The sequence below is a fragment of the Asterias amurensis genome, chromosome 1 (genome assembly GCF_032118995.1).
Source record: "Asterias amurensis chromosome 1, ASM3211899v1".
Taxonomy (NCBI): Eukaryota; Metazoa; Echinodermata; class Asteroidea; order Forcipulatida; family Asteriidae; genus Asterias; species Asterias amurensis.
This window is the reverse complement of record NC_092648.1, coordinates 20,863,957-20,877,779: the sequence shown is the minus strand read 5'-3', so window position 1 is coordinate 20,877,779 and position 13,823 is coordinate 20,863,957. Positions and strand designations below refer to the sequence as shown.

Sequence of the window (13,823 nt, the reverse complement as noted above, 5' to 3'; positions counted from 1 at the left end):
AATTAGTGCATCATAAAATTAAATTTGATCTTGGATGGAACCCTGTATGAAAAAAATTTATTTTGTTGCCATTTTCAATTTTTTTATTTTTTTATTTTTTATTCCTAGTTGCATTATGTAAAGCTGTTGGCTAATATATTGTTATGAAGGATATACTAACATGTTATAATGATGTTATTGATCCCACAGATATGCATGCTGTGTATATGCAATCAGTCCGCACTCCACACACAGGACAAATACATCCAGCTCAGAACAGATTCAAGATGGTCCACCGTAACGCTGCCGAGGATGACCTGGACATCTTCTCCCAGGTTCCTGTCCAAGATGAGAGCTACTATGAAAACAGCTTCGTCGTCCGGGAAGGTGAGGAGGACGATTTTGAGGAGATCGTGAGGAAGGCTCGGAGGGAGGACGATGAGGATGGAAGTCTGTTTGAGAACACCATAAATCCGGATAATATTCTCGTATCAAAGCGGCGAGGGCGCCAGAAGGGATTGAGCAAGGCGGCGCAGATTCTGATGGAAGGACGGAGGAAAGTTCTCAAGACATCCTCATCATCGACCAGCGCTGAGGAGACTGACGGAGAATCAAGACGCCACGATCAGAGGAAACCACCTGCAGGGATGAGGAAGGACTTTGTGAGAGTACCGACTTGTCCTCAGACAAGCCAAAATAGAAATTCAGGTTTATCAACACAGAATACTACTGGTAACAGTGACAAACAAGCATCTGTACACAGTGCCAAACATTCAGTTACTGATCACACCCAAATTTTGAAAAATAGACTCCATAAAACAACAACAACTCAAATAAACGTTCAAAACAAGATGACGAAAGACACAAGCAAGGACTCTCAGAGACAGGCTGGAGACTCTCCTACAAAAAATCAACCATATAGTCAGGGAAACATTAGCACAAGCCAAGGCTCTGTCATCAGGCAGTTTATAGAAGGAGATCGAACAACAGTCAACTCTTGCCGGAGCGATTTAACAAATGGCAAACAATCCACACAGCAGCAAAGTCCCGTCAAATCAAACAGTGTGCCCCTTAGCATCGGCAATGATTGTCTTACACTGGCGGAGAAAGAAAAGGCCGAAAGATTGAAGAGGCAAGAGGAGAAGAAAAGAGAATTCTTGCGTCGGATGGAGGAGCGGAAGAAACAGGAGCTGCTGCGGATCTCAAAGGAATCCACTCAGCAGGTGCAGCATCTGAATCAGCCCAAACCACTCCATGGTAGTTCATCAAATAATGCAGGGTTTGGCAACGGTCAAACCCAACTGTCTGAACGACAATACCTGGCTGAAAGAACCGGAGCTACTCGTACCTTAGTTTGTCAATCTACTCCACAGTACTCAGGGATACCAAAGGTTGATGTGATTGGAGGTGGAGCTAAAGCAGTAGCGCTGCAGAACACCACGATGAAATCACCTGTCAAAGCTCAGCCCAAGAGCCTTCCTCTCTCGCCGAGCTCTGCTCAAATGACTAGCAGGACAACACTGGCAGGGGTGAGTAGCTGAGTAGGTCCAGCGATTATTAGGGTTTCCCGTTTGGCATCTTGTTGTACGACACAAAACACAATGTCCATTAGACATGTTAGAGTTGCACAGTTTAAAGATATCGATAATAGAAAGCTTCCCGTAGAAGTTTACTCATTGAGGCATTGTAGTTTTTGAGAAATAAGTAAAACAATTTCAAGAAAAATAACTTTTGTCTCAGTAAGATTGTAATACAAGATACATTTTGTATATTGCTCTCTCTCTATCTGCACACATGATTTCATCTTTTCCAGTCTCAAGGTGAGATGAATCGAGGCAAGCCAGTGATTCTTGTAGACTCCAAGGAACTGTCCAGCTCCTCCCACATTGTCTCCACCCTGGCTCTAAGACACAACCTCAACCCCATCGTCAGCCAGCTCAGTGGGTGTGATTACATCGTCAGTACTCGCATGGGCGTCGAGAAGAGGTCCATGTCAGGTGGGTTGTCATAAAACGCATTTCATATCTTTGTTTTTCTTTAATAACTCTTTTTTTTTTTTTTTTTTCCGAAAAATGTGCTTTATTGAGGGTAAGGCTGTGTCTGAATTGGCAGCTATGGCTAGGGCTACAACTAGATTTCCTTGTTACATGTGTTGAGATGACGTCCTAAGCAACACCCTTAGCAACAGCTGTAGTTGTAGCTGTAGCGGTCAATTCGGATAAAGCCTATCTATAGCTTACTTTGATATGACACTTGTCATTAATTTTGTTCAACCAGTGCAGCATTTTATACAGCAGTTTCGGTGCTCCACTACAATAGGGTCTTACCCCCTCTGGTTGCAACTACGATCATCTCAACAGTCATTGCTTTCAACTACAATAGCTTCTTTCACTTTTTGTGGCCACAGATCATTTTCTTACGCTGCACCATTTCTTTTGAATAGTCTTCCTGTACATATTTGCCAGGCTAGATCTTTACATGGATTTAAGTCTCTTTTACATGTTTTAAAAGCTCATTTGTTTGAAACTGCTTATTTGTAATCAGCTTATTTGTATCTTGTATCTTTACTCAATGTATATTTTATTGTTCTCTTTATATACGCTTAGAGGCTTTTGCATTAGGTGCTTAACAAATGTCGTTATTATTAATATTATTATAAATTTAGTTGTATAACTTTATTTACTTTTCATCAATATTCTTCTCCAGTTTCTGCTAAGTTTTGCTTAGGAGAAAATTGGTTAGCACTTTTTCGTCTTTTTATAATATTCTGACTTGAAATTGCCAGATTTTGGGAGTAGTGTCAACAAGAACAAGCTGATTGATAGAGTCCGACATCTGTGTGAGCTTTTTGACAGACCTTGTCTCATCTTAGAGAAAGATCGAGTCAAAGTTTCGGATGCCAAGAACCCCAAACCAATGTAAGTTAAATGGGCCTTTAGGGAAGGCAACTAACTGTAACAGACATTTGAACTATTACATAGAATTCATAGCTGACGCTGGGGTTGACCCTGGTGTTTGTGGTTCACATAGCAAGCACCCTTGTTTACAGGTTCCTCAGGCTTGCAAGCTAGATTAAAGGCATTGGACAAGTTTGGTAACTGCCAAAGACCAGTCTTCTCACTTGGTGTATCTCAACATATGCACAAAATAAGAAACCTGTGAACAATTATTTTGAGTAATTACCAATAGTGTCCAGTGCCTTTAAGTTCACTTGAGAGGTATCCTTGGTTTCCCAGAAATATATAATAATGATAATTTATGCAGTGTCTATTTCTGAAAGGTTATAAATTGTCGTGGCAAATATTAACTGCATATCTTGCAAATTAAACATCTGTTATAACTTTTAATTCTCCAGTAGTTTTATGAAGTAGCCCATTGATAATATTTTCTTGTCATTGTTCGTATTTCTTCATTGTAGGCCTATTGTAATTTTTAAGTAATATTTAATTCTTCTGTAGTTTTATGAAGTATCCTCTTGTCAGTGTTTGTAAGTTACTATTAATGTACTTTTTATGTAATGTTTAATTCTTCTGTATAGTTTTAGTTAAATGCATTGTGCATTTTTAACTTCTTACTTTTATTGTTTGTGTGAAGCCCCTTGGGCATCTTTTTAGGCGGATTCTGCGCTATATAAGATCTTTTGTTGCTGTTATTATTATTGTTATAACAAATTGCATATCTCTGTTATATCCCCATCTACAGGATTCGAACCAAGTACCTTGACAGTACCTTAGCAACTCTTAGTATGACCCACATTAAAGTACTGTACTCGGATTCATTGGGTAAGAAATGTCATTGCTATCGGACGTCAGATAATACTTACAAATTATACACAATATTGATTATAAATGGGTTGTATCTTTTCTTAAAACTTTGAACACTTCAAAGACAATCAATGTGTTTAAAATTGTTGATTTTTATTTTCAAGATATTTTTTGACCCATCCGCTCCAGAATTTTTTTTTAGATATTGACTGGGGGTTCCGATTCAATACACCTAGTACTTTAAAGGCAGTGGACACTATTGGTAATTGTCAAAGACTAGCCTTCTCACCATATGCATAAAATAACAAACCTGTGAAAATTTGAGCTCAATCGGTCGTCGAAGCTGCGAGATAATAATGAAAGAAAAAAACAACCTTGTCACACGAAGCTGTGTGCTTTCAGATGCTTGATTTCGAGACCTCAAATTCTAAATCTGAGGTCTCAAAATCAAATTCGTGGAAAATTACTTCTTTCTCAAAATGTTTTATATTATAACACCCCTTGCAAGTATTCTGCCTGCTCATTGGTTTAGAGCGTGTCACATGACATGTCTTAGTTTTGCTAGACGACGGCCGTGTGATAGAGCGTCGGTTTGCCATGCGCTAGTCCGAAGACTAGCACATGGCGCCGTGCGCTAGTCCGACAGACTAGCACACGGCGTGCAGTACCCAGACGTCCGTTGCGTGTACGAGGATGATAAATTAATAGTCTGTAACCATTTCGGATTGTCCGACACTACATGCAACACAGTAGGTAAAAGTGTTTGCAATCTGTGTTCGCGTCGTCCGTGGATTGTAGCATTCAGGTCTGTAACTTAATAATAATAATACAGGTTTTAGAAATGTTTGGGGTGTTATAAAACAAATATTGACTGTTTTTACTCGTGCAATGGTTAAAAACTATGACTCCCTCGGTGATCCCCGGAGCGTTCTATTTACCCTCGGCTTCGCCTCGGGAAAATAGAACGCTCCGTGGATCACCTCGGGAGTCATAGTTTTAACCATAGCACTCGAAGCAGTCAATATTTGTATACTATCAACCTCTCCCCATTACTCGTTACCAAGTAAGGTTTTATGCTAATAATTATTTTGAGTAATTACCAATAGTGTCCACTGCCTTTAAAGAACACACTAATGGCCTCTAATGAAGCAGATATTTCAGATCAATTGCCTCCCATCTCAGGAGTTTCCAATAAGTGGTAAAGTCACCAATACCCGGCTTGATTTTGATGTTAACTTTTTGTGGTGTGTGGTTTTTGCAGAGGATACAGCAAGGATCCTAGCTGAGTTAGTACGTATGGAGACAAGGAAAGGATCTGCACTGTCTCCTCCACCCTTTATGGACTCTGTGCAAGAACAGGTAACACTTATATCAATACATTTATTTACTTCATTCCATATCCATTTGGAGTGTTGTGGCCGAGTTTATTGTTTTATTAGTGTTCCCTTGGGGGAAAGATTGCGTTAGGTTGTACTGATCACATTTGGAGTAAAATTGTTATAAAGTGGATTTTGAATGAATTAAAAGACTTTAACAATGTGGAAATATTGTGCAGCCTGTTAAAGTGAAACATTAAGTGAAACATTTATTTGTTGATTTTAACTTTTGCTTCTTCAAATGTATATGCATTTTTAAAATTGCAATTAATAACCTCATTGCAAGCCCTGTGCTGGTGAACTAGTGGTTTGGATTCAATGGGACCTTTGAGTTGACATGGTTGAGCGATTATCCACCATTTTGTATGTTATTTCATCCAGGTATTTAGGTTCTACATGTCATTGCCCAGGGTGAGCTTCGCTACTGCACAGTCAATGATGACAGCATTTCCAAGTATCCAACAACTTATTAACTGGTAAACACCCAACAGTAGGAACAACAAGTTTTTGTGTCTGACAAAAAGAGTTTTCAGTAATATTGTGGAAATAATCTCTGTATAAACAAACTGTGCAAGTCTTGTACAAAATATTATAATAATGGTGTGTGTAATAGTTCGCCATTTTTGTTTCCTTAACACACGGGAGGCGACACATTAAGTGTAGATACAGTGCAACTTGTAATTACTACCCCATTACAGTTATGATTTTCATTCTCCTGAAGTTCAGTTGCAGTTTTTCTCTGCCACTTTTTTATATTTGCACTGTCAGCCCCTATCCAAATTGGCCATTATGGTTACGGCTGTTGCTAAGGAAGGGTGTTGCTAAGAACTTGCTATACTTCCAACACATGATGACACACAAAGCTAGCCTTAGCCATAGCTTTAGCCGCCAATTCAGATACGGCCCGAGTTTCAACCCTCTAAATCCCCACTATGTTTTGTTTCTTCAGCTCACAGGAACAGCTGCAGCACAGAGCTAAGATTTCTCAAGCCAGAGCAAAGGAGATACTAAGTTTCTTACATCACGGGTTTGATGAACAGATGACCTGCTTAGGGTCCAAGAGGTGACTCGGGCATCAGTCCCGAGCTACCAAGCTTATCCATGCCACTCTTGTGACAGTTTTCATGCGTCAAGCATGACTATTATGTTCCCCGAGTGCACTAGCAGGGGCCTAATCATGAATACTGATTTTTGGGAACTCTGTAATGAGAGGGTCAGGTTATTGGCTCCAACGCACGAGTCTCATTGATTCAAACCCCAGCTGGCCATTAGCTCAGCCTGTGGGTTTTGTGTACAGGTCTTGGACACGCTGAGTGTTCAGCAATTGTCATTAATCGGTGCGAGGAACCAACTTTAGTCTTTCCACTGCTGTATTGCAATGGAAAGAAGTCATGGGGACTATGCCCCTTATAAGTTTTGTGGCGAGCACACATGCTTTCAAACTTAACCATCGTTTTTCTACCTCATTTGATAGGGTGCCTAAAAAGTCACTTTGGAAAGTCGGTTTTAAAATTGTGTTTGCCAGGTGTTTTCTCAGGAGAAGTTGTTATAATCATAACAGTCATATTCACCATAAGTTCTTGATATTGTCCAATCTGCCCATGAAAGATCAGGGCAAAAATGCTATAAATAAGGCCTGAAAAGTATAAAATCCTACATGTGTAAATGTAGCTCAGCCCTGTACCAATCAAATACTTAACATCCTTCTTTTTTTTATACAATTTTTCTACACATTTGAGAGAGATTTATATGTGATAAGGGAGTAGTTGTGTACAAGTGAACTGTATTATGCTCATTGTCTTTCAGTGCCTTGACTCTTTCAGTGGCAAGTTCTTACACGTACGATAATTTTTATATATTCCTAAAGTGCCATTGTCATACATCTATGATCTGTTTTATGTACTCAAAAAGTATCATCAATCGTATATGTATGCATGACCCAAAATATACATGCCATCAGAAGAGAGCACTATCACTCAGGAAATACTATTGAGATGGGATGTACCAAGGCAAACAAAATCAGCAAGATACACTTTGTTTGGTGAGAAAGACTTAGTGATTTTTTCGTAGACAGAATTGCGAAAAAAGCTAAAATAAAAAGCTTTTTGTTTTGTAAATTCCGTGAAAATTTATCATGTTGAGAAATGAAGCAACTGTGGTTTTCTATACTTAGAGAAGTTATTATGAAAGGAAAATGTAAAAATTGTCACCCAGCATCATTGATTAAAGTGTGAAATCATTAGATGGTTGGATATGCAAATTAGTCTTCCTACATCAACGATTAAACGCATCGGGTGTAAAATGAACAGAAATTGAAATAGAGTTTATTGATGCCTTCAATTAAGTATTTTTGTTGTAAGAAAAGGTTTACATACAAATAAAATTTATTAATAATCTATCATTATTATCCTGTCTGACACTTGTTGTTTATTCCACTCTCTTTTCGTTTTGAAGTTTATTGTGATGGACTCCTCATGTGAAAAGTGGTACGAGTGCAAGTGCGCACAGTAATTGTACAGGCGTCGTGCGATGTGATACACATTACGCACAGTGTATAGGGGTGGGTTGTGTCTTTTTTCGGAGTGAATAATGCGACTGCCTTGAGCATGGCTATCAATTGTTCAGAGATTTGTTAAAAGAATTTGATGATGACCAATTGTATAAAGCACAAAAATTTGCTTAGCATGAAATTTCTTCCTTTATAAAAACAAGATTACCAACCAAATTCCCACGTGGTTTTCAGGATAAGCAAACAACAGCTGAATGCCAGTAGCAAGCAATATGCAACAAATAAAACTTTGGTTGGTAATCTTACATGCTTTATGAAACTGGGCCCTGTGCTCCAACCGTCTTTGTTGAATGACTAATCCAAACAAAATAATACTTGGAAAAACAAAATTTCACTATTCCATTATATTTATTTGAATACACTGCATAGATCTCTTAAAAGAAAACGAAACACTCAAAAGAATTACATGTTCTTATCCATCATTCCAAACCCAAGATTCCGAATAGACAGAACAATAAATGATAAACATATTCTTCCTATTTATTGAATCAGGGTTCTCCCAGGGTTTGTTGAAACTGTGAGGCATTCTTGACCCAATATCAGGATGTCTGGCCTGATTATGCTGAATTAAAACAAGATCATAAGAACATATATTTTTTTTTTTTTTTTCGGGGGGGGGGGGGGTGTTTGTCCTTGTTTTAAGTCCCTACTGTGCAATCTGGGGCATTGTAACTGGTTTTAATTTGTTTGCTTTTAAATAATATTATTTGTTGTGTGTTTCGGCCCCCATTTGCATGCATTGGCCGGCAATTTACACGGACAGTGTGGTACTACAACCCCGGCCATATCTCGTTGGGCCCCCCTGCCCCCTTTCAATGTTGGTTCTGAATGCACAGTCTTCTGCGTTACAGTCAACATTGAGCAGGGGGACGGGAGACGAGAATATTTCATTTCAAGAAGAAGAGTACAGGGAATGGTTTTTTTTGTAACGTTAGGAATAAAGTGGCCCTGCTAAAATGCCGTCGCACCAAAAATTGGGGAAAAAACCTGTAGTCAAACCACTCATTAAAACAACCAATAATTGTTATACAAATAACTTATTCTGTGCAATACATGATGAAAAACAACACCTGTCAGATAGTCTTAAGATGTCCAATTCCAAATAATCTGCAGTTCAGTTCCAATTCAGTAAAAGTCTGTGAACCCACACCATAAGTATTGGACTCCTACAAACGTAAGAGCCATTTTAACCTTATTAGCCCATTAGCCATACTTTTAAAGCGTGTTCTATATAACACCCAAGTAGACCCTTGTTTAATGGTCGTTGCAGTACCCGCTGCTATAACAGGATTCTAACTACCCCTAGCAGCCTGACCCCTAGCTACCAGGCAGTCTTAGTAGTCTAGTTAGTATGACACTGCTCTCGAGTTTCAAAGTTTTGTGGGTTCAAATCCCACCCGAGTAATATGCCTGTGATTTTTGTTTCCAAAGACCTTGGAAAAGTACCGAGTATCCAGTGCTAACACAATGGTGTATATGGGTAAAACCAAAATGAATAGCCCCTTCTTGTTGGACTTGTGTTGAGGATTGTTGGTCAAGTTTAAATTATTCAAACCATTACAGTGTATTCCATCCAGTCCGAGAACACACCACACACATTCATTTGAGTGGATGCCAGAACACAATCTTGTCAAATGACAAAGATCAACTTGGATGTTTTAATTATGATTTCAGGTAGAAATTAAAAAACACGACTTCACCACCAAAACCTACATGTAGCTTGATTAACCTTATCAGCTGCTTTAATATGGGATTTCCCTTCAAATAAATACTGTTCATCCCCACCAATTGAAAAACCAATTCGTGAACAATAAATTTGTTATCCTCTAAATACTAGTGGTAGGTAAACAAACTAGCTTAAATTAACCCATGCAATACCTGAAAGTGGTAATAACACTGCAAGATAAAATGATTGTTGAAAAAATGCAAAACAAACTCTACACTATGGGAGCAATTTTTTAGCCCATGCTAACAATGTACTACAGGGGCATATCGACTAAATAAACTGGTCCCTCGCTGCAGGGATGTAAAGAGAATTATTTAATCAGAATATAGTTGTTTAGGGATTATGTTTATTTGCAAACCAGTAAATTATGAATGATTTTGCGTGGCAATATGGAACACTTTATGGGTTTCAACTGGAACAATGGGAATGTTCGATAGGCTTCCCAACGTCGACCCCAGTCTGCCCCCACTACGTTCAAATAGCTTTGGCGTCATTCCAGGGGCTCAGCCGGGTCAGCCCCAAGTGCCCTGCTTGTGGAACGGGTCATTGTGGGTTGGCCTGAGGTGCATGACGTCAGTCAATTAGCTCTTGTCAGGGCTAACCCAAATGAGCACCGCAGGGTCGACACAGAAAAGCTAATCGGATGCACCTATTAAGTTCTGTGATCAATCAAACAAATATAGGTTTTAATTAAGGATAAATAATAGCAATACTATACATTTTGATAAAAGTATCACTTATATGAATGAATATCAAGAATAGCATGGTCTGAGTATTAAATATCATTTTAAAAAATCTAAGATTTAGCTACAATAATCTTCACGCATTTTGATAAATTATATTTATCAGATTCGTAACCTTCCTTTTAGGAATACATTTTAGGAATACACAGCACAAACATGCAGCCTTGTAGTACAAAAATAACTAAAGATGAAACGGAGAAAGGTCGAGGCACTCATCCTGATACAGATTAACTCTTCCCTCATAATGTGGCAAATGCAAGGGTTATAAAAACAAGAAATGTGTTATCTCTTTTGTAAACTCTTCTGGTTGGTAACAGAGATTGTAAAATGGCCCCTGAACACAAGCGAGTTGTTGTGCAAGATAAAAGTACTTCATACTTGAGTGGTCTAACAATTCAGTCCCTAGTGGGTGACACAATTATTAAGAGAGTTAAGCTTGGTTCATTCTTTCTGCGAAAGCGATACGAATTTTGACGTCACAGCCCTGTTTTCGCTGCGAATATTTCGCAGGAGTTGAGCACATTTCAACCGATGCGAATTTGTGATGTTAAAATTCATTTCACACTCGCATGAAGTAGGAACCGGGCTTAAACGAGTTTCCAGTGTTCTTCTGCCTCAGCTCAGGTTTTACCGACTCTATCCTGCGACCAGCCATTATTACAGGAGAGAGATTATGTTGTTTGAAAGAGAGCAAGTCAGGCCGGTACCGTCTGGCTCAACCTGCACCTGTTTCACAGCTCCGTCTTCAACCAGTAGGGCGTAACTGTGGGGAGGAGGAGACAAGGAGAGAAGAAATTTATAAAATGGTAGTCATCAATTTTTCTAATCTCTTCTCAAATGATTTATTGATTTTAAAATTCTAGCTCCAACAATGAGCGCATAAGCAGAGTACATTTTGGGACAATCGACAAATTCAATTTTAAACAAGCACTATAAAATGTTAGTGTTTCTGTTTGTTTGTTAATGTTTACAGATCCAGTGTTTGACATGTTTATTAAATCTTACCGTTTGGATCGAACATTTCCAAGCACAGCTGTTACATCAAGCTCCATGTCCACAGCCTGAAAAGTGCAAGATGAAGAATGAATTAGTTATTCCTGCTCAGCCTGCCAGTCAACAGTCACCTGCTATAATTAATTCACTTCATTGTAAATAGTTCAAGTTGATAAACGAGCCAAACTTGCATGTAGCTACTTCTAGAATTGACTCCAAAGACAACATCAGTTATATTGTTAAATTGGAAATTGTATCCCTCGATCCTTCGGTTGGTCATGCACTATTACGACTACTTTCGACTAGCCTGACTAATCGGGTAGTAAATTTCACCAGTTGCCAAGGCCTAAAAGAGACCTTTTCTGTAAGAGTTCTTTACAGTAATTTAATTGTTTGAAATGTGATCGAAAAAAAAGTTTTGGACTTGAAACTCAACATGACTCCATCAGACAATGATACATACCTTTGTGAATTCACCCACAGTGTCGGCGAGCATACGAACCTGAAATTTCAAATAAGACATAAGCAATTGGCAGATATGAATCAATAATCACATGCTTTCAATGTAAAAAAAAGCAGAGAGAAATAGTTTACATTTTTGTTTAAATACAACGGACACACACCACATTTTATATGGATACTGGTCTTTGACAATTACCAAAAGTATACATGTACATACTCTGCTTTTAAAGGGTGTGCACAACATTTTGAAAGGCATTCTTTTTGCACGCAACTTACATGGTATCAAGGTTGAAAATTTCCCTTGAAGTATTTTTGCTTGAAATGCTATAGTTTTAGAGTAATGAATAATGTGCTTTTTAAATTCCTACCTTGCCAGCAGCACCTTGAGCTTCTCCCCAAGCTGACATGACAAACGGATCATTGACTGAAACACATAACACCAGATCAACTCCCTTAGCCTTCAACTTGTCAAAGTCGTTCACGTAGCCTGGAAGATGCGTCTTAAAGGAAGAACAATAAATACTTAAATATTATACACTCAAATTGATGGCAGGGTACACTTTTGGCAATCACTCTTCAGTTTAGTGACCATAAAAACTTACTATGAAGGAATGATGAAGAGCTGCTGATGACTGTTTAAAACATTGTGAGAGGCGACTTTCTTTGAAGAATGTAGTTTTTAGAAAAAGAGGTAATTTTTTAGCCCCAAAATTTGAACACACAATTCTATGCAACAAGTGGGTGGTGTTTTTTTCTTTCATTAGTTTCTTGCAAGTTTGACGACCAAAGAGCCAAAAATTCCACAGGTTTGTTAGTTTATACATAGGATACACCAAGTGAGAATACTTGTCTTTGATAAACATTCATTATTTTCATACCAAAGGTAATTATTTCTTTATCGACGATGATTTTGGTTTTCTAATTTTTTCAGACAGGAGCGACTTGGCACCAAGACTAAACAGAATCGTAACCAGTGAATGCACTCATGATACTACACCTTGCTGCATCCTGGTGTAAAAGCTCCTGGGACAGCAAAGATGATAGCCTTCTTCCCAGCAGTTAGTTCAGCTATGTTGACCTTGTTACCAGGGTTATCTTCCATCAGCTCCACGCTGGGAAGCTTGTCTCCAACCTAAAGCAGTTTTGAGCACAAAACAAAACTGTCATTTTCAAATCAGGGTTTTGAATACCATACTCTACAAAAAAATGGATATTCTACTCTAGTGACTTTTTCCCAGTCTTTCAAATCTGCATCCCTGATTGAATCCAGGGCAGTAGGCGCGGCCTACAATACATAAAGATCTCAAACATAATAGGTTTATTAAATGTTTGATTTAGTTGTAATAATCGTAACCCAGGGACCAATAATAGACATGATAGAGAAATGGAGGAATTATCACAACTAACTAGCCTAGTGAAAAGTAGGTAACAAAAAAGTATAGTATCCGACTGCCACTTTTTAAATTCAATTTGAAATAAAACAGTACTCAAGTCAAGGATTAATGCGAATATGCTTTTTGTTAGGTAACAAATGAGTGAAAACGTGACAGTCTAAACCCATACAGGTGGTCTAACGCAGAAATTTTCCCCATCATACCCAGTATGAATATTGTTAACAATATGAATTTGGAGCTCCAAATTTGAATTCCTCATGTACATGATCATAATGATGTAGTGGGAGGAAGGTCATCACAAAACCATGAAACTATTGCTTTGATGGACTTTGTATATTGTAACTGGTGATCGTAGCAATTACCGAAACAAAGCTCTCTCCTTTCTCAGCTCAAACTTCCATTTGAAACTTACCGTGATCGGCATGTTTTGAGTGGATGTTGTGGAAAGCGCTCTGAAAGCTGTGGTCAACAAACGACTACCAGCAGTTCTCACTTGAAACAACTGCAACATCACGATATTCAGTGCAGTGAAGCGTGGTCAAAAAAGATGAACGAGGATGTCAATTTCTGTTGACATTAGCAAAAGACGCCCTCTCGCGCGCGATGATGAACTTAAAGTCAAGGGTGTAAGGTGAGGGAGTTGGTTCACTGGTGGATAACATTTTGATGTTTACACCCGCTGTTACCGTGCATTAAAAAAAATTTTAATTTTTTTTATTGTTTCCTTTAACCATTTTGCAATTCTATATTTTGTGTGTTTCAAAATTTTCTTTGGTTTGGAAATGTACCTCGAATCTATACACCCCCTTTACAGAAA

The 13,823-nt window shown here is 38.4% G+C and overlaps 2 protein-coding genes across 3 annotated transcripts in view; one reads left to right on the top strand and one right to left on the bottom strand.

Annotated features, from left to right (window-relative positions):
- Window positions 1-9,540, top strand: part of LOC139942670 (Fanconi anemia group M protein-like) — a 29,844-nt gene extending 20,304 nt beyond the window's left edge. For both annotated transcript variants that reach the window (XM_071939552.1, XM_071939502.1), the window contains exons 20-26: window positions 190-1,508; window positions 1,793-1,976; window positions 2,765-2,897; window positions 3,682-3,761; window positions 5,005-5,102; window positions 5,501-5,595; window positions 6,069-9,540. In XM_071939552.1, coding sequence (XP_071795653.1) covers window positions 190-1,508; window positions 1,793-1,976; window positions 2,765-2,897; window positions 3,682-3,761; window positions 5,005-5,102; window positions 5,501-5,595; window positions 6,069-6,186 — 2,027 coding nt within the window. In that variant the 3' untranslated portion in view covers window positions 6,187-9,540. The remainder of the gene's footprint in view (window positions 1-189; window positions 1,509-1,792; window positions 1,977-2,764; window positions 2,898-3,681; window positions 3,762-5,004; window positions 5,103-5,500; window positions 5,596-6,068) is intronic.
- On the bottom strand, window positions 8,305-13,585 carry LOC139942825 (peroxiredoxin-5, mitochondrial-like). The gene is made up of 6 exons (XM_071939644.1): window positions 13,419-13,585; window positions 12,610-12,744; window positions 11,981-12,112; window positions 11,614-11,652; window positions 11,163-11,218; window positions 8,305-10,920 (listed from the first exon to the last, which is right to left on the bottom strand). Exons 1-6 carry the CDS (start codon window positions 13,515-13,517, stop codon window positions 10,815-10,817), a joined length of 567 nt encoding a protein of 188 aa, XP_071795745.1. The 5' UTR covers window positions 13,518-13,585; the 3' UTR covers window positions 8,305-10,814.
- Window positions 13,586-13,823: the final 238 nt, after the last annotated feature.

Excerpts from the sequence above, each read along its gene's own strand:
- LOC139942825 (XM_071939644.1), bottom strand. The coding sequence starts at position 13,517 with ATGTTGCAGTTGTTTCAAGTGAGAACTGCTGGTAGTCGTTTGTTGACC. Across the intron at positions 12,745-13,418 it reads CTCAAAACATGCCGATCACG|GTTGGAGACAAGCTTCCCAG; the intron begins GTAAGTTTCAAA and ends AAACTGCTTTAG. Across the intron at positions 10,921-11,162 it reads GGAAATGTTCGATCCAAACG|TTACGCCCTACTGGTTGAAG; the intron begins GTAAGATTTAAT and ends TCCTCCCCACAG.